Genomic DNA, 19,515 nt, shown 5'->3' on the forward strand with positions numbered 1-19,515 from the left:
TCATGTGGTAAGTTCATGTCTAACTTTCTAAGAAACTGACAAACCGTTTATGCCATTTTACATTCCCACCAGCAATGTATCAGGGTTCCAGTCTCTCCATGTCCTCGCCAACACTTGTTATTGTCCTTTTTTTTTTTTTAAAAAAAGAGCTTTTATTTATTTATTTGGCCGTGCTGTACGGCATGCGTGATCTTGGTTTCCCGACCAGGGATTGAACCCATGCCCTCTGCAGTGGAAGCGTGGAGTCTAAACCATTGGACCACCAGGGAAGTCCTCTGTCCGTCTTTTTTATTACAGCTACCCTTGAGACTTGTTTTATGGCCTAGCATATGGTCCACTCTGGAGAATGTTCCATGTGCACATGAGATGTATTCTGCAGTATTCTATAGATGCCCTTTAGCCAAAGAGATCAACAGTGTTCTTCAAGTCTTCTAGAATCTTGCCGATTTTCTGTCTAGTTGCTCTACCAATTATTGAGAGAGGAGTACTGAAATCTCTTAACTATAATTTATGAACTGTCTACTTCTCTTAGCAATCCTATCAGTTTATGCCTCAGATATTTTGGGATTCTGTTGTTAGGTACATATACATTTGTGACTGGTGTTATCTTCCCATGTGCCGTTAAAAAATGTCCCTCTTTGGCTCCAGGAATATTTTTTTGTCTTAAACTCAATTCTATCTGATATTAATACAGTCATTCTAGTTTTCTTATGGTTACTTGTGGTATATCTTTCCTCATCCTTTTACCTAAGGATCTAATGGGTGTCTCTTATAGACAATATATAATTAGGCTGGATCTTGCCTTTTTTATCTGCTCTGACAATCTCTGCCTTTTGATCGAGGTGTTTAGACTACTCACATTAAATGCAATTATTGATCTGGTTGGATTTACATTTATCATTTAGCTGTTTGTTTTCTACATGTCTTCCTTCTTTTTTGTTCTTCTGTTCCTCATTGACTGCTTTCTTTTGTGTTACATATTTAATGTACCACAATTCTTCTGTTGGTTTTTTTTTTTTAATAAATTTATTTTTTATGTATTTATTTTTGGCTGCATTGGGTCTTCGTTGCTGTGCGCGGGCTTTCTCTAGTTGCGGCGAGCGGGGGCTTCTCTTCGTTGAGGTGCGCGGGCTTCTCATTGCGGTGGCTTCTCTTGTTGCAGAGCACGGGTTCTAGGCGCGGGGCTTTCAGTAGTTGTGGCACGCGGGCTCAGTTCTAGAGCTCAGGCTCAGTAGTTGTGGCTCACGGGCTTAGTTGCTCTGCAGCATGTGGGATCTTCCCGGACCAGGGCTTGAACCCGTGTCCCCTGCATTGGCAGGCGGATTCTTACCCACTGCGCCACCAGGGAAGTCCTTCTGTTGATTTTTTTAAACTATATTTTAAAGTTATTTTCTTAATAGTTGCTCTAGGGATTCCAATAAGCATTTTATTAACATCACAGTCTACTTCAGATTAACACTAACCTGATCCCGGTAAAATGTAGAAACGTTACTCCAATACAGCTCCATTTCATTCCTCCTGTTTTGTACTGTTGTTGTCCCATATATCACGTGTCTATATATGTTATAAATACAACAGATTGTTGTATGCCTTTGGTCAATTGCCAAAGAGCTAAGGTTGTTTTTGTCAGTTCTATCCAGTGTTATGGTTAATGCTGCATATGATGTTATGTCTTTTAACTAAGAAGAAATTAGAAAAAAGTGTCTTTTCTATTAGCCCACATATTTACCATTTCCAGTGCTCTTTATTTCTTCCTGTGAATGTACGTTACCAACATGTCACTTCCTTTCAGCCTGAAGAACCAGCAGGTCTGCCAGCAACAAATCCTCAGTCTTTGTTTATCTGAAAATCTCTTTTTGCTGTCGTTTCTGAAGGACAGTTCTGATGCACTGAGAATTCTGGGTTGACAATTTTCTTCTTTGAGTACTTTGAATGCCATTCAGTTCCCTTTTGGTTTCCATTTGAATGTCTCAGGTGAGAAGTCAGCTGTTAATTATATTAATGCTTCCCCTATATGTGATGAGTTGTTTTTCTCTTGCTACTTTCAAGATTTTCCCTTTTTCTCTGGCTTGTAACAGTTTGACTCTGATGTGTCTAGGTATAGATCTCTTTGTATTTATGCTACTTGAGGTTTGTTGAGCTTCTTGGATAAGCTTCTGCTCAAATACACGTTTGACCATTCTTTCTTCAAATTGTTTTTCTGTCTTGCCCCCAAACATGTCTGCAACCTTGAGCTAACACAGCCACTGTCCCTCCCCACTTGCCCATCTCCAAAACTGTCACTTTAACCAACAAGGCCACGGGTAGGGCTGCTGCCCACCACTCTAAATTGAGTGAGCCCCTTCTCACCCCTGCAGAGAAGCTGTTGGTCCTTACAGCCTGCACTGGCTAGGCAGAACTTCCCTACCAAGAGGGCTGGGGAGAGGGCATGAGAGAAGCCCCAGGTCAAATGCCACAGATTCTCACCATTTTTACCCAGAGTTCAGCAGTTTCTTAAGCACAAACATTTCGCAGACTATTGTGTGGTTCTGGTCAATTTCCAGAGTGTTGAAATGGCTGATTTTGGGGGGTCAATTCTGTGCTGCTTCATAGTTGTTCTTTTGGGGAAAGGATTTGACAACTTCTCCTCATTCATTCACTGCTGGAAGCTGCCCTCCAGCCTTGATTTGTTTTGAAAATAAAACACACACACATTGGGAGACTAAGTCAGAAAAAATGCCAAAGAGAGATGAAGAGGGGAACTGGAGAGATGAAGAGGGGAACTGCAGAGAAGGAGAGAACTGATCCTACCATTTTATCGATCTCCACAGTCTAAATCTCCCCAATGTCGTTTAAAAAAAAAAAAAAGTTGTACCTTGGTGATATTAATTCGCCAGCACTTTCTTAAAGAAAAAGGAAATTCTCTCTGCTAGAGGCCACCAGAAACCCCCCTCTAGCCTTCAATAGGCCTAAACTGGGTCATAAGAATAGCACAGCATGAAAAAAAGAAGAAGTTTTTAAAAAGATCCAAACAGAAATTCTAGAAAAATACTATACAGCAATGAAAAAAGAGTAACTATTCCTACATTCAACAACGTAAGTAAATTTCACAAACATTATGTTGAATGAAAGCAAGCAAAGGGTACAGACTATATAATTCCAATTACTTAAAGTTCAAAAACAGGAAAAACTAATCTACGCTGTTTGAAGTCAAGAAAGTGGTTACTCGGAGGGTAGTGACAACAAGTGGGCATGAGGGCGCTAGTAACGTTCTATTTCTTGATTTGAGCTACAAGGATGTGCTCAGTTTGTGAAATGTACTAAGTGGCACATGTGTACTTTTCATTATGTATGCTATACCTCAATTAAATAAAATTCTCTATATGGAGGTTCCCAAGGGATGAGCCAGACGCTCTCAACGAGGATCCAAAGACTGCCTGCTGTTAACACAGAAACTATGGCCACTCACTCCAAAAAAGATTACAGTTTTAGAATGGCTCTGGGCTGGACTTGATCCTATTCTTCTGTCAAAATTCACAACTGTACTTCAACAAACTAGACAGAACATTCTATGTGAGCACTCAAGGAGACACTAGCTCTATATGTGACGTCATATTTTAAGTGAAGCTTGAAGACTGAAGGGTAGTTGTTACCAACACTTATTTCCCTCACCACATGCCATGCACCAGGGTCAATTCTGGGTATACATCTGTCACCCAGAGATGCAGAGCAGAGATTATCACCCATTTTACAAATGAAGAAGCACGGGCCAGTATCACCTGCCCAAGGTCAGTCAGGGAGTGTGATCTGACCCCCACTCTGCCAAATCCGGGCTCCTTCCACAATCTCACACTGCTTCAAGGATGCCCTGGGGTCTCCCTAGTCCCACAGGAGGACCCCTGCTCTGTGTGCCTGGGTTAGTCTCTGTCTCTTGCTCTCTTACATTCTTTTATGCTCCTTCAACACTTAACCTCTCCCTCACAATTCACTGGCCTGCCCTACAGGGGAGCACAGTGATTACAGGAAAAAATGTAGACCAGGAGCCCAAGAACACAAGAGGGACCCAGTAAATCTCTACAAATGTGGGTTCCTCCTTCTCTTCACCCACCTGTGACACTCTTAAAGGAAAGGGAAGGGAAAGCAGACCCAAACTTAAAATTTTATTTCTAGCACTTTAGAAGAGGCCTCTGGTTTTAGAACAGGGACTGCAGAAAGCAGAGCCAGATAGAAAAGGCCTTTCTGGGTAGCAAGAACACAAAGCACACCACCCCCGACTAATACGCTTCCCCAGTAGGAGGGGGTTAGATTTTCCCATTTATCTCAAGGCGGTAAGAATTTTTAAAGCTGAGAAATACTGAGTCAGACAATCTCTGAAGTCCTTAGGACGCCAACAGTGTGGGGCCCAGATGAATTTAACACAAAGACGGCAGGTTGGGGTCCCCCTGTGGGGTCAGTCAACACAAGGAGGCAAAGAGCACCTAGGTTCTCCAGATCTGCACTTACTGCCCCTCACCCCACCCCGGGCAAACAGACATGGAAGGGAGTCTGCAGAGGAGGCACTGAGGGAGACAAGGGATGAACCACAGAGGGGCTGCAGGGCTTCTCAGGAGGCCACGGCCACCGGCTGCTGACTCATGGGACATCAGGGTGTGAAGGGAGGGGTAACAGCAGGAGCAGGAGCTAGGCCAGCAATTCTCTTTACGGGGAGAAAAGAGGGTTTCTTAGTGAAGACATGGGGTGGTACACTGAGTCTTATTTCTTTCAAGCTTTTTCCTTAAAAGCTGAGGATTGGGAAAGTTACTCTTGAAGCAATCAGTATCGATGAAGGAGAACCCGAAAGAGCACATTACAGGAGTCCCGAACACAGGGGCCCCTCCTCCCTGATGCACGGCCTAGGAGGAGTGGTGGCGCACGTGAGAGGGCTGGGCTCCCGACTCTGCCCCTAGCCAAGTGACCCAAGCAGGGTGTAGCATCATCCCTGGCCTCCCATGCTCCAGATCTGAAAAGCAGGGAAGCTGGACCAAATGAAGAAGTTTTCCTATAAACTAGAAGAAGCACAGAGCTAGACAGCAGGTACAAGTTTAGTGAAGGCCTGCTGTCAAGCAGGGGAGCCAACAGAGGCTACCATTCCCCCATCCTGTGAGACCCACGCCCCATGCTACAGATGTCTGGGCCCCAGGGCCCCAAGAGGGAGGTCCCTTGGCCAGGATGGTGGCGGAGGTGCCAGGGCTGGAGCCCACAGCCATCTCCATGATAAGCCACCGAAAGCTGCTTCCTGCAGGCCTGACGGCGGCTTCACCCCCACAGGCCTCCTCACGTCTAGGCCTGTCCCTGGTTCCTGGCCCCTCCTGCTCACCTGTGTGTGGTTCGCATGTCCACGGGCCCATCGCCCACCTGCCCTTCGCCTCTGCCCATGGCCATCGCCTCTGCGCCTCTCAGCAACCCTTGGGCCGGGCCTGCTCCTGGCTCAGGCGTCACTCTCATGTCTCCGTCAGCGTTTAACTCTGAAGCCAACACTCCTCTCTCCATTTTTATTTTCTTGCTCTCCACATCGTCCTCTGCTGGGTCCCGGTCAAGCGCTCGTTTCTGACTCCGTGTTCGGCATGCTTCTTCAGTCATTCTGAACTTTAGGGGATGGAAAAAACATGACATTTAAACTTGGCACAACGAAGTGGCTGTCTTCTCAGGAACTTTTCACAACGTCAGCATGGAGTGTTTTCCTCACCACGTGACAATGGCAGAAGTAGGTACAACAAATGAAGGGCCCACAAAGCGTGCCCAGGACATTTCTTCACTGACGTGGGGAAGGCGAGGGCAGGAGCAACAGAGCATCTGGGAAGCCAAGCTATGCATCGCCCCATCCAGGGCCAGAAACCTGCCAGGGACCTGGACAGGAACAACGGAAGGTGGCTGCTTATCAGAAAGAAGGGGGGAATCTCTGCACTCCAGACTCAAGAGCAAATAGAGGAAACTGTTCTAGATCTGAATTCCCTGCCTATGGGATCCTGAGCACCTACATGGGATTGGAGGTATCTGGAATCCAAGAAGGAGGGACCATGCTGTCTCAGGAGCAGGGTCACAGCCCAACTCCAGCCCTGCACTGCACTGATGAGGGTTGACCCTTCTACTCCCGCTTCGCTTCATCGAGGGGCAGCCTTCTCACTCCCTGCTCACCTCAGGGGGGTGAGGAGTGGGGGGGGGGGGGGGTCACACTTAACCCTTTGACTGCCGACGAGGCGAACTTTGAGTGGGGTGAGGCCTGGCCCATCACCATGCCGGCACCCTGTACCTGCAGCATACACATATCTTGATTGAAAGAAGAAAGAAAAGAAGAAAAAAAACAGCTGAGTCAGTTTTTGATCCCATGACATCACTGGGCTCCACATGACCCTTCCCAGGATTCAGTCTGAGAGACAAAGCACTTTCCAGAAAACCAGTCTGAACCGGTTCCAGACAACAAGCTGAAGTGTTGTTAACCCTCACAGAGACAGGAGGGAAGACCGCAGTGATGTCTGTTTACAGGGAGACTGTTGGCATTCCACAACCGAGTCTGGGACACGAGCACTCGCTCTTAAAGGGGCCGCTCAGAGCCCAGCCTTGATGTCCCAGCGGGGCAGGACATGGGAAACCAGACTTCAACAGTCAGGGTCTAAAAAGCCATGCAAGAGTTCATCACAGGACAAAAAAAGAATTTAGCTGCCAGGCTCCTGAACTCCTGAAGTACCAGTTCTCCACAGGACAGTCAATGCCCACATCTACCAACGTGGGGGCCCGGGGAGGAGCACACCGTATGAGCCCCTCAAAGAATCCCAATTCACACCTGCAGTGCGCCTACGATGAAGACCTCCTGGCTCTGTGTCCAAGCAGGCAGGGCACCCAGCACCTCAGTTTCCTCACCAGCAAACACCCTGGGAGGCCTGTCCTGGGTATGGCCAGGCAGAACCAGCCCCAAAGCAGCCCACCTTCTGGAGACTTGGTGGGGGTGGGGAGAGCACAGGGCATTGAAGGGGCCCCATCACTGTATGTGGGATACACTCCTGAGCTGACTCATTTGCAAGCTCCTTAAAAGAGCTGATTTCACAAATGAGCAACAGTGCAGGGCCCTGCCTTGGACTCAAACTGAAAGGAAGGAAAGTGACAGCTGCTTCGTGCTCCTGGCACAGGAGGCCGAGCGTCCGTCTGACACGTGTTAGGCCAGCGTGCCCCGGCCTGGACCCTCAGACATCTGCTCCCACGGGCAGTCCAAAAGGGTTGAATCAAGCAGGTTTCCCCGTGGCCATGTCATCCCCGCCCCTGGGGTGCTCCCCATTCCAGGCAGGGCTTGAGAAGTCTGAAGCTCAAGGGCACAGACTATCAACTTGGCCTCCATCTGCCTCCAACCCCTCCTGGCATCCCAGCCTGCACCTGCTGCCCACCCCGTGCCACCTCAGCCCTCAGCCACACTCCATCCCTCTGCTCTCACCCAGATCTCCCCATCCCCTCCTTCACCTGTAGAGGTCATCTCCTCACCACCCCAGAGGGAAGCAAGGGATGCTCCCAAGTCCCTCTCAGCCTAAAGTTCTAGTTTCTGTCCTTCTCCAACATGCTTTCACCACAAATGCTGTCAGCCGGCTCACTGAGTCTGTCTGTCGTGTCTCCCCATGAGCTGCAGACAAGTCACTGCCCTGAACTGAATGTCAGTCACCGCCCCCTCCTCTCCCTCACTGTGGGAGGGATGGGTCACTTTCCTTTTGGGCACTGCCTAAACAACAGGAGCTGCTCGAACGTATGGGGAATTGGATGAGAGGAGTGATTTCAGAGGCCACGTTGGATGGTGGGTACCTGTGCTCCCAGGATCAGAGAGGAGCCTATTGGGGGTAAAAAATGAAGGGAGTCCAGGACCTCAGGCAAGGAGGGCCCCCACTGGAGTCAAAGGAAATTCTGTCCCTAAGGGAGAAGCTCCCAGGCTGGCCTGGTGCCCACTGGGGGAGGGGAGGTCCTAAGTGAACAGGGAGAATGCACCCCCCAATCCTGCACTCAGAACCGCCCCCAATGCTTCCCCACTTCGCCTCTGCTCCAGCCCAGCCTGCAGGGCCCCCACCCCCAGCACAGCCTCTGGCCTTGTAAACCCCAGGCTCCAATCCATGAAGCTCATTTGAACGCCAGACCCTGCATGAAGTCCCTCCTTCCTCCCAACTGCCCACATGGATTGCGGTGGGGGAGAGGCTGACGGAGGTCGCTGTGCATCAGGTCACCAGACCAGCGAGGTGGTGCCCCAGTGACCTCACTTCATTGTCACTGGTGAAGGACAAGCGGTCACAAGGGGCCAGAGTAGAGCCTCACACCCATGGGGCTGTTCCCACCAGTCCCAGAGACCATGCTAGGCCACAGTTCTGGTCGGGGTCCCCAGCAGAGGACCTGGGAGACCATCTGCTTGTGTTCTGTGTGCAGTGTCAGGGCAGCTCACTCAGAGGCTGAGGGGCTGGAACTCTGCCAACCCCAGGCACGCCCTGTGCCTCTGGCAGGCTGCTGAGTGGGGGAGGGGTGCAGCAGCCTTGCCCCCCTCCCCCACCACATAAAGGGTGAGCACAGCTGGAGGGGGGCGGGGCCAGCCATGGGGGATGGAGCCTCAGGCTCTGACCTCCCCCTCCGTGGGTGGCGCCTCCTCCACTGGGAAGGCGGTTGCCTTAGTGCCCACATGGGGCCTGCCACCGGCCAATCCCGGACACCACCAGGCAATTGCTCCTGGGGAGGGCAGGTGTTAGTAAGGAGCGGCCTCTCCCTCCTCTCAGCAGGAAGGACCAGTGCCCCAACCTAGCAAATCAGGGCTGGCGGCCACCGCCCTGCAGGCACAGAGGCAGGGACAGCAAAAAAAAAAAAAAAAAAAAAAGTTGTCAGGAAGAAACCAGCCTTGAGGAATGAAGTGTGACCTAGGAATGAAGCATGACCGACGATTTCTGCAAAATGCAGTGAGGAGGTGCATTAGAATACTTTCTAAAGAGCAGGTGAAGAGGTTGGATTACCCCAACTGACAAATTAGGATCTGCTTCAAAACTCCTGGCGAGTGAGGGAGGGATAGCAGCCACAACGGCATAAGTTCCACCACAGGCCCGGGGAGAACTGCTGGCCCACAGAGAGTAGTCCCCTCTAATCAAGGCAGGATCCAGTGCCGGCTGCTGTCTGCAGGGACAGATCCCAACAGCAGCAAGCCCACCGTAAACATGCGGCCACCAAGGCTGCAAGGCTGCCTGAGGCACAGGCTGCTGCTACATGGGGAGCAGGGCTGGAACCCAGGTGGCCTCAGCCCCTCCTCACTCTCTCCAAACAACCTGGCTGGACAGGCAGGATGCAGCCCAAGTCTTCCTCAGGCCCAAGAAGGACAGGCTCCAGCCATACTAGAGGCTTCACAAGCACACAGCACAGACCAATCCCAGGATGAGTGGGCTACCAAGTCCCAGGTAGAATGCTGACACATGGCTTTGGGTTGGATGCGAATTTCAATTGCTTCTACCAAAAGATGCTTTCTTTTATTAAAATGTCACCTTCCGGGGCTTCCCTGGTGGCGCAGCGGTTGAGAATCTGCCTGCTAATGCAGGGGACACGGGTTCGAGCCCTGGTCTGGGAAGATCCCACATGCCGCGGAGCAACTAGGCCTGTGAGCCACAACTACTGAGCCTGCGTGTCTGGAGCTTGTGCTCCACAACAAGAGAGGCCACGATAGTGAGAGGCCCGCGCACCCTGATGAAAAGTGGTCCCCGCTTGCCGCAACTAGAGAAAGCCCTAGCACGGAAACGAAGACCCAACATAGCAATCAATCAATCAATCACTCAATAAATCTTAAAAAAAAAAAAAAAAAAGATGTGACTGCATACCAGCATCAATAGTAACTAAAATACAATCCCCATATTTAAAAAAAAAAAAAAAAAATGTCACCTTCCAACTGGTCTGAGGACCTCAGGTGGAAAATCTGCTCTAAGACAACTCCAAAAGGGTGAATTGTGCTGTGGCAGGAACCAGTATTTTTTTTTGGCTGTGTTGGGTCTTCGTTGCTGCACACGGGCTTTCTCTAGTTGCAGCGAGCGGGGGCTACTCTTCGTTGCGGTACGCGGGCTTCTCATTGTAGTGGCTTCTCTTGTTGCGGAGCACGGGCTCTAGGAGCGCGGGCTTCCATAGTTGCAGAACGCGGGCTCAGTAGTTGCGGCACGTGGGCCATAGAGTGCACGGGCTTCAGTAGTTGCAGCGTGTGGCCTCAGTAGTTGTGGCGCACAGGCTGTAGGGCATGTGGGCTTCAGTAGTTGTGGTGCACGGGCTCTAGAGCACAGGCTCAGCAGTTGTGGCGCATGGGCTTAGATGCTCCGCAGCATGTGGGATCTTCCCAGACCAGGGATCGAAGCCGTGTCCCCTGCATTGGCAGGCGGATTCTTAACTACTTCACCAGGGAAGTCCCAGGAACCAATATTTTTAAACAGGACTCAGGAGACTAACACTGACCCTGCACAGGGGGCGGGCCGGTCGGGGGGTGTTGGTTGAGAGGGGGGATTAGATAGGCATAAGGCATAGAGCCATAACCCTGAGGTTGTCATTAATACTCTGTACTAGGAAATGTTATTTATACCACACTACTACAAAATAACAGCAGGAACACTACTAGTAATACTCCTGGTTTCAGGCATGAGAAAAGTGAGGCTTAGTAACATGTGTTTGGGAGAAGTGACAGAGCTGATGCTCTGAAAAGTAGATGATGTGGGGTGCTTTTTCCAGAGCCCAAAGAAGGGAGTGAGCTCGAGGAGGTGGCAAAAGGAGGGTGCTGAGTGTAGACTGACCTCAGGTGGAGCACAGAGGACAGCGGGTGTGTTGGATGGAGGGGGAGTGGGAGTGGGATCCAATTTGTTCTAAAGGATTTGGGGACAGACTGAGGCAGGGAGGTGGCAGGGGGAACAGTCAGGGGGGTTTTGTATCTCGTGGTTCAGGATGGAAAGGGGATAGAGCAGCAGGGAGACATGACCAATGCTGGGTGTACTTTAGAGGATTTGGACAACACAACATACCAACAGTTGGACACTAGGCGAGAGAGGGTTGCTTTGTTTTTTTTTGCCTGAGCAACTGGAAAAAGATGGATTTGATTTTCTGAGATGGGGAAGGAGCAGATCTGGGGGAAGAATGTTGGGAGTGGGATTGTTTGGCATGCAGAGAGGCTGAGGAGTGTCTGCTGACAGGCGGAGGCCCGCACACGCACATGAGATAGCCACTGTCCTCAGGGCGGCATGGAAAGAAGGGCCTGGGCCTGTGCAGCAACCGATGCAGTTGAGTTACGACAGGTTCCAAATGCCAACCTCACTAGCCACCGGCCAAGCTCCACACTCTCCACAGACCCTTGCTGACAGGCATACGTCTTCCCTTCCAGACCAGAGACCTCACTCTGCTCTCTGCCTGAGCTACTTCCTGACACATACCTTTGAGTGACAGTGGCAGGGATAGAGCAGCTGTGCTCTGGAAGGAAATCACACCAAAAACACCAGCTCTTGAGTTTTAAATAATGTCAAACCTCGTTAAGGCCAAGTAGAAGGGATGCAATTTAACTTGGGAAACAGAAAGTTGATCCCAACAGCCAGCCCCCACCACTAGACACTGCAGAGAACACAGGATGGACCTCAGGGAGCAACTGGCCAGGGGAGCTTGTCACTCTCTGAGCCTCAGCTTCCCCATCCATACCTCATAGGTGCGCTATGTGAAGAGGCACAGAGTGACATTAGTAAAAACTTGAATGAGAAAATCAAGCTGCAGAATAATATGATACCATTCACAGTTTTAAAATGCTTACAACCTGCAGAAAAAAATACTGAAAGTTCACTAAAATCGAAACTGAAAGAAATTGGACTAAAATCCACAACACTCATCTCAGAAACTTTCACTGTCTGTATTAAGCATTTCTGGATTAAATTATTTCTCTTAACAGGACTATTTATCAGTTTCTTTGTATTCAAAGAAAACAAAGATAAAAAGGAGAGTTAGATAAAATAACACTCCCACCTACAAAGGTTGAGAACTGAAAGAACAAGTGGTATTGGGTGGGGGTGAGGGAAGAAGGCCCTGCACGGAGGGAGGACCCCCCGGCCAGCCTGTTGAAACAGGCAGAACAAAGAACCCAAGATGAACCGTGACCTTCAGTGTACTGAAAGGGGATGCCGCTGCCACTTTCCCATTTGTTGTCGGCAGCTTAACAGTCCACCTTCTATATCACTTGCTACGGCGACTCCTGGGCTCTAAGCAGTAAACCCAAACCCCTTAGCTCATCCCCACAGCCCATCTTCTACCTGGGCCAGTAGCTGTCCCAAGTGGACATCAGGCCACAGCATCAGTGTGGGCTCATTCTGAGAGGGCCCACGGCCCACACTGTTCCTCACTAGGGCTGCCCACAGCAACAACGCCCATACAGCTTGACGGCTTCATCTCAATGTTAAACTTTTCCACGGCAGAAGATTTTTCCCATTCATCTCCATTTTCGGTGTGGAGCAAACAGTACGGGTTCAGAATGTGCTACTGAGTTAAACCTACATTTCTGTAAATTAGCCTCACAAAGTGTATGATTCCTGGGGTTGCCCTACAAGGCAAAATGTAGCAAGCAAGTCAAGTGCTTTCATTAAAAAGTCCTGGGACTTCCCTGGTGGCGCAGTTTAGAATCCGCCTGCCAATGCAGGGGACACAGGTTCGAGCCCTGGTCCGGGAAGATCGCACATGCCGTGGAGCAACTAAGCCTGTGCACCACAACTACAGAAGCCCGTGCGCCTAGAGCCTGTGCACCTAGAGCCCGTGCTCCACAACGAGAAGCCACCGCAATCAGAAGCCCGCACACCACGACAAAGAGTATCCCCCACTCACTGCAACTAGAGAAAGCCCACACACAGCAACGAAGACCCAATGCAGCCAAAAACAAAAAACAAAAAAAACTCCTGCATTCTGACCTTCTGGGAGGCGAGTGTACTGAGATGGAGCCTCACAGGTTGAGGCCAAGGCGGGAACAGGAATCCAGGGAGATGGTCCAGGCAGAGGAACAGCATGGGCCAAGCCGCTGAGCTGGGAGAGTCTCAGGCAGAGGAAGGGAGGCCACAGTGAGCCTGTGCTAAAGGTTTCCTGAAAAACAGAACTAAGTCTTCCGCACTGACTGAAGCTGGGTTCTGAACCCTTAGTTATCTGAAAACTTAAGACACTCCAGAATACAGGTGTTTTCTCTCTTGTACATCATCAGAAGGGGCCCTGGCCCAGCTGCCTGGCTAGGAGCTCCTTGGACTTTCAAAGACCTGAACTGAGAAGATGAGAAGGACAGACTCTCCCTGCAGCAGTCCTGCGACCCAGGTGGGGACGGGCCACGCCTATACATGTGGGGGCAGGGGGACAGGTGACATATACCCAGAGCCTCTGGGGGTAGAAGACCAGCCTGTCATCCCACAAGGTGGGGAAATCCAAGTCTAGTGGGTCTGGAACCCAGGTCCAACACTCTTCTTTCTACCTGGCATTCTTACAAGGTGCTCACTGTGGAACGTTCCACTATACACTCTAAAGCCCTTTAGTTAATCATGTTTAAATTGTTTGTTTTCACCTGGAGAGACAAGTACATGGTAGGGCTTAAATGACACTTGCCAGTGAGGAGGAGGACAGAACAGCTGTCCTCAAATGCCTCCACGGCAGCCTCACCTCAGAAAATTAAGACTTGCCCTGCCAGGGGCTGCGGAAGCACTCATGGGGAGGCCTGGGCAGGGAAGACCCCTGCAACCAAAAGGTACAAGCCCCCTGTCATCAGATGTCACTGCCACCCACAAGGTAACAGGCCATATGATGGCAGGGTCATGCCATCAATGTTCCTGGTATATCCCCAGCTCCGGAAGAGTGCCAGCCACATAGTAGGTGCACTTCAAACATTTAATGAATGAACAAATGTAGGTTTTACAGAGAGGAGCTCAGGGACTGGGGGGTGGGGTGAGGGGTTGGTGAGCACGGGCTCCCTTTCACCACTGGGATTCTCAGATCTCAACCCAAGTTTAATGCTCCTCTGTTGTTAACAGAAATGTGGGGTCTTCTTTTACAGACAGAACACCTTACACTGACTGAGTATTTACCCCACATGGATCATCTCAGATGCAAGGTGCGTGCTATCGTCAGGCTCTGTTTTACAGGTAGGGAAACTGAGGCAGGTGAAGGTCACACAGCAAGTGGGTGGGACAGTGCTGGGAACTGAAGCCCATGCTCCTCCAGACAGTGCCCACTGAAACACCCTGTCAACTACCTAGAGTCAGGCGTGGTTTCCAAAGGACACAGGGAGCTCCTCACAAGCAGGAAGTTTCGCTCTGGCCCAATGGGGTCCAGACAAGATATTAAATGTTTACAACTTTATTGAGTGTTATGAGTGAGACCACACCTTTTGCTGTCTGCTTTCAGAGTACAGAAAGTTCTGCTGGAGCACAACATATGCATTCCCAAAACTTGCCACATGGTGCAAAATCATGCAATAAAAACACAGGGCTTGTAGGAACAATGGGGTTAGGGCACAATACCCTAAAACTTCATCAGCGACATAAAAAAAAGACAGGAACCTGATTTTTAAATGGCAGCACGTTAAATAGCTAAGAAATACACAAATGCTGCCTGAAGCCTTATGCCTCACCTGAGGGAAGATCTGGTGTTTGCTCTGACAGTGGGTGGGATGCAGTTTCTGAGTTACTGTGACATGCTGCAAGGAGGCTGTCTGACCCCAGAAGGGGATGCGTGTGGCCCAGAGGGGGCGTGATGCGCATCTGAGGTGTGTGCATTTTCCTTTAGGGTACCAGCAGGCGCTCTTTTAGCTAGGAGCAGTTTTCCAGATTCCTATAGTACAGGAGTCAGCAAACTTTTTCTTAAAGGGACACAGTAAATATTTTCAGCTCTGCAGGTCATTCAGTCTCTGTCCTGATTACTCAAGCTCTGCAACTGTGACAGTTCGTTCTCGAATGGGCACGGCTGTGTCTCAATCAAACATTATTTACCCAAACAGGCCAGCAGCCTGTGGGCCATAGCTTCCCAACCCCTAGACCTAGCATTTCTCCTGGACAAAATCGCACATAACCAAACAGTGTGCCCAATATATTAATAGTGTTGGAACAAACCTGCTTTTCCAAACAAGCCTCACAGCAGAACTGACTACAGAGAAAAATCGATTTCAAAAAAAAAAGGACCTGAATGTGTATATTCAATCCAAGCCCAGAACTCAAGGTTAACCCTTTTGACAAATCAGAAGAAATTTAGTTTCAAAAAGTGTCGAGTGCAGACTGCTTACTGCAGGGTCAGTCTGTCCCACTAGGTGGGTCTATTTTATACCATCCTAAAAGCCCTACACACTCTCAAGATAAATAGATCCCTCGTAGAAGGAAATTACATGCTATAAACTCAACTGCTGCAGTGGATGAAACTTTAACCCAGTTACAGAAACAAGCAGTTCCTAAGCACACGTGCCTGAGCATCAGACCAAAGCTCTAAGGAAAAGCACAGGAGCTGAGAACGACCTGATTGCGGGGGCGGGGCGGGCAGGGGGCAGGGTTTAAGCCAGGAAGGAAAGTGTGAATCAAGCACACAAGGGCTGAGTCGCTGGAGACCTGGGGGTCCCTGGGAAGAGCCATAGGGCCAGGCTTCTCCAGGTAACCAGGAATCACCTTTGTCCTCAAGGGCTGGGGACAGGGGGGTCATCTGTGCTAGAGAAATCCTAAGAAGCGCACTCTACCTGGTTGGAGGGGTTGGGATCTGGGAGGACACAGGTTCACACCATACTGCCCCCAACTGTCCCACTCCAGTGCCATCAGAGCCATGCACCTTGCATCCTTAATGAACCTCGGTGCATTCTGCCTGCAACTGTAGCTCCACAGCTCAGCCCCAGCCTGGGGACACCAGGAGAGCCTCGGGAACAGCAGTTAGGCTCAGCCTCCACCTGGTCAGCACCTTGGTCCTTCAATTCTCCTGACCTTTATGCGAACGCTAGGCCTGACTGGTAGGCACATCACCTCACCCCCAGCCTCGTGGCGTCGTGTCCATCCCACAAAGGAGCTCCCTGGACCTGGGGACTTGCTGCAAGTTTTCTGAGCCTTCTGCCTAGTGTTAAGAGAAGCCGACGCTGGCTCGCCAGATAAACAGCCACGTAACAAAAATAAAAGACTTGACCAACAAATTCTTCTGTCCTGCTGAAGGGGCTCACTTGCTCTTTCAAAGACTTCTCACAAGGTGGGAAATCTCACTGCTGGCCTCCAAAGGTGGCCAGTGGTGCCTAGGCTCTGGGTAGGCTGAGGCAATGAGAAGGGAGTAAAAGGGATGAGGAACACAGGGTGCTCCAGACTTGGGAGCATCTGACCCCACTTGATGGACACCCTACTGGCAGAGGAGGGACACAGGAAACCAGGGTGTCGGCAGACACCTCCCTGCTCCCCAAAATGCAGCACACCAGGCTAGTTGAACACCAAGCAACCTTGCGCCACACACACAAATACACACGTGTGTGTGTACCCACACTCACGCAAACACAAACACATGCGCCCACGTACACATGCACACCACACACACTCATACGTGTGCACAGTTTTCATCCCCTCCTCCCACCTCCAAACCTTCTCCAATTACCTTACAAAGGGTCTTCTCTATTCATTTATGAGCAAAAGAACAGCAGTTCGTATGGGTGATCAGTGTCCAACTATCTCAAGAAGAAGCAAAACCATTAAGTATGGAAATGAGATTACACACAGGGTCCAGGATCACCAACTTCTAAAGCAAGTGAAGGAGCCCAGAGGGCCTTGCAGAGAGCCCTGCGGGGCCTTGTGCGGATCCCTGCACACCTCCGCCACATCAACCCACAATTCCTCCAAGACAAATAATTTCGCACCTGGGTGGAACAGCTGAGCATTTTAAAATCACTAGCACTGCAACCATGCTCATTTCTACTACTTTGTGCACACGGTAGTTTAAGTTTCCAGAGAAGGCAAAGAACTGACTTTTGTCTTCTGTTGTTTATCTGAGTGATGCCTGAACCCAGAAGGGAACTTCTGCAGCACTGAGGAGCCTGGTCAGCTACTAACGACCAGGGACACCCTCCTCCTAGTTCACAGCCCATCTGGCCCAGGATGTGGACGCCGACAGGCTCCCAATACTGATTCTGCGCTAGACGGCGACCTCCAAGGGGCCAGTGACCTGCAGGCACCACCTTTGTGGAGGGCAGGAAGAGCAGCTTGGGGGGGGTCCCCACCCTCATGGGAGCAAAGACCCAGTAAGGGCTATGAGATATGTGTGTCAATCACCATTTTGTTACAAACCAACACTGGAAAAGAAATCCACCCTGCCGGTCCAGAGGAGGCGGCTAAGGATCTAGCTTCATTTGAGCTAGGCCCCAAGAGTAGAATCTGGAGTTGTAGAGATGGAAGAGGGAGAAAGAAATGGTAGCACAAAAGGTGAAGTGGCAGAAATACACAGGTGCATGAAAACCCATCTCCAAAGTAAGTAGATGAAACCAGAAAGGAGATCAAAGCTTTTAACAACTTTTTTAAATGGAATGAGGTTGCTTAGAAGGAAAAAACATTCTCCCATTACAGTGAGGCCACTTATATTCAGTGTGAGAGGCTAAACAGTGATGATCGGGCCTCCCACAGACTTCTCTGACTCTGGGTGCCCTGCAGGAGTGCAGGAACTGGGGGTGGGGTAGGGGCCCTGACCGGCCTACCATCAGTCTGTGAGAGTGAAGAGAGCTGGAACATTTAATTAGGTCCTGAAGGACAGAGGAGGGGAGTGCTGAGACCTGTGAAATGGCACAGAGTATGCTCCAAAAAGACACATGCATGCACACAACTTAAATGAAGTGCCTCCAGTCACTCCATCAAACAAATCAATCTGAGCACTGGCACTCTCCGCAGGGAGCTCTCTGCCCTCAGCCCCCAGAGGTGCGCTCTACCTAACCCTTCAGGGAAGAGACACCATTTGCAAATTCAGCGCTCAGCTCAGACACAGAAGTCAAAGGGGAAGGTTAAGTTCAGGAGCATCTCGACCTCCTCCTAACAGGGCACTTCTATCATGCCAGGTGTGCCCAAACACCACACTCCATCTGAAATGCTAATGACTCATCTATAAGGCCATCACCACCCAGAGGAGTCATGCAAGATAAAGTCAGACCAAATCAGCCATCCTATCAAGTCACCTTCAGTCCTTGGTTCAAGAACCACCCAGATACGTAGGTATATAGATTGTTAAGACTGAAAAGAGTAAAAAAAAATAAAAAAATTAAAAAACCACACACACAGAACCTCAGGGCTTTTACATTTACAAATAAACATACATTTACAATCTGTTTATTTTTTTAAGGTGGAGGACATGTAAATACAGCCTCTGAAATAATGCTTCTTTGGGATATATTTAATAAAATTAACCTAGAAAGCAGAAACTTTAATGTACTCAAGTAGTAACCACCCAACATTTTAAAAATAAAACCTGAATGGTCTTCAGATTCCTAAAGGAAAATCCCATGTAGACGTGCACTGTGGAGAAAGGCACTTGGAAGCACCTCACCCCAGCACCGCTTGTGGGAACAGAGCAGGTTTTGGGACAAGTCATCTCCAGAAAAATCAGTGGTCACTGCCTTCAATGAGGCTCATGCCACATAAACAGCCAGCCCTCTGGTAGCATGCCCAGCCGCTCAAACTCACCTGGGGACATGCAGGGCCTGGCCTGGAACAGCCAAGTCCCCTGACCTCAACAACCATCCTCCCTCCCTGGAGTCATGGGGGAGGGGCGGCTAAAGAAAGCACAGATCCTGTTGGGGAAGATGGTGTAGGTAGGGAGGGTGTTTCTATCTTCCCCCAGACATCGACAATCTCCTAAAAACTTCTGAAAACAGGGAACACCACTAACCAGACAGGCCACGCAGATTCCACTGAGCTCTGTCTACCCCTCAGCCTCATGCCTTGGCCTCTGAGTGCCCCTTCCCAGGGACATGAGATGAAAGCCTGTCTACACCTCCTAGTCAAAGCACACAGTAGGACAAAGTACACCTAAACTGATCGCGTTTTAAGGGGGGGGGAGAGAGACGGGTAGCGAGTGTTTTAAAACTGTTGATAGCACCCCCAGGCTCACCCCCACATGAGGACTTGGATTTTGTGTTTACACTCTCAGAAGTGCTCAGTAAGCACCCAACACTGCCCACCTGGAAGTGGCCCCACATGGGTGTCTAAGCCTCTGACAGCGGGGGCCTGTGCCCGAAGCCCAACCCCTGCAGCCCCGGAGAGAGAAACAAATGGTGCCAGAGAACGCGACACAGAAATAAAGGTGCCACCTGTGAAGGGAATCTGAAAAATATGAAATGTCCACAGGGAAATGGTGACCACGAGTCCTCTGGCGTAGGACGTCACTGTGAGGGATGTCTGGTTGAGTTTCCCTCCCACGGGAAAGGACCAGTCCTCTGTCCCTCCCAGCTGCCTCCCAGGCTGAACCTCCTCGGCCCACGAAGGGTTACGCCTGCCATTTCCATGCCACCTGCAATGTGCCAATCGGGTGTCACATCAA

At 50.1% G+C, this 19,515-nt stretch overlaps 1 protein-coding gene across 12 annotated transcripts in view; it reads right to left on the bottom strand.

Annotated features, from left to right (window-relative positions):
• The window catches only part of GATAD2A (GATA zinc finger domain containing 2A), a 101,765-nt gene that overhangs the window by 34,466 nt on the left and 47,784 nt on the right, over positions 1-19,515 (bottom strand). For all 12 annotated transcript variants that reach the window (XM_068536642.1, XM_068536650.1, XM_068536653.1 and 9 more), the window contains one exon: positions 5,336-5,604. In XM_068536642.1, the coding sequence (XP_068392743.1) occupies positions 5,336-5,604 (269 nt within the window). The remainder of the gene's footprint in view (positions 1-5,335; positions 5,605-19,515) is intronic.

The sequence above is a fragment of the Eschrichtius robustus genome, chromosome 2 (assembly GCF_028021215.1).
Source record: "Eschrichtius robustus isolate mEscRob2 chromosome 2, mEscRob2.pri, whole genome shotgun sequence".
NCBI lineage: Eukaryota > Metazoa > Chordata > Mammalia > Artiodactyla > Eschrichtiidae > Eschrichtius > Eschrichtius robustus.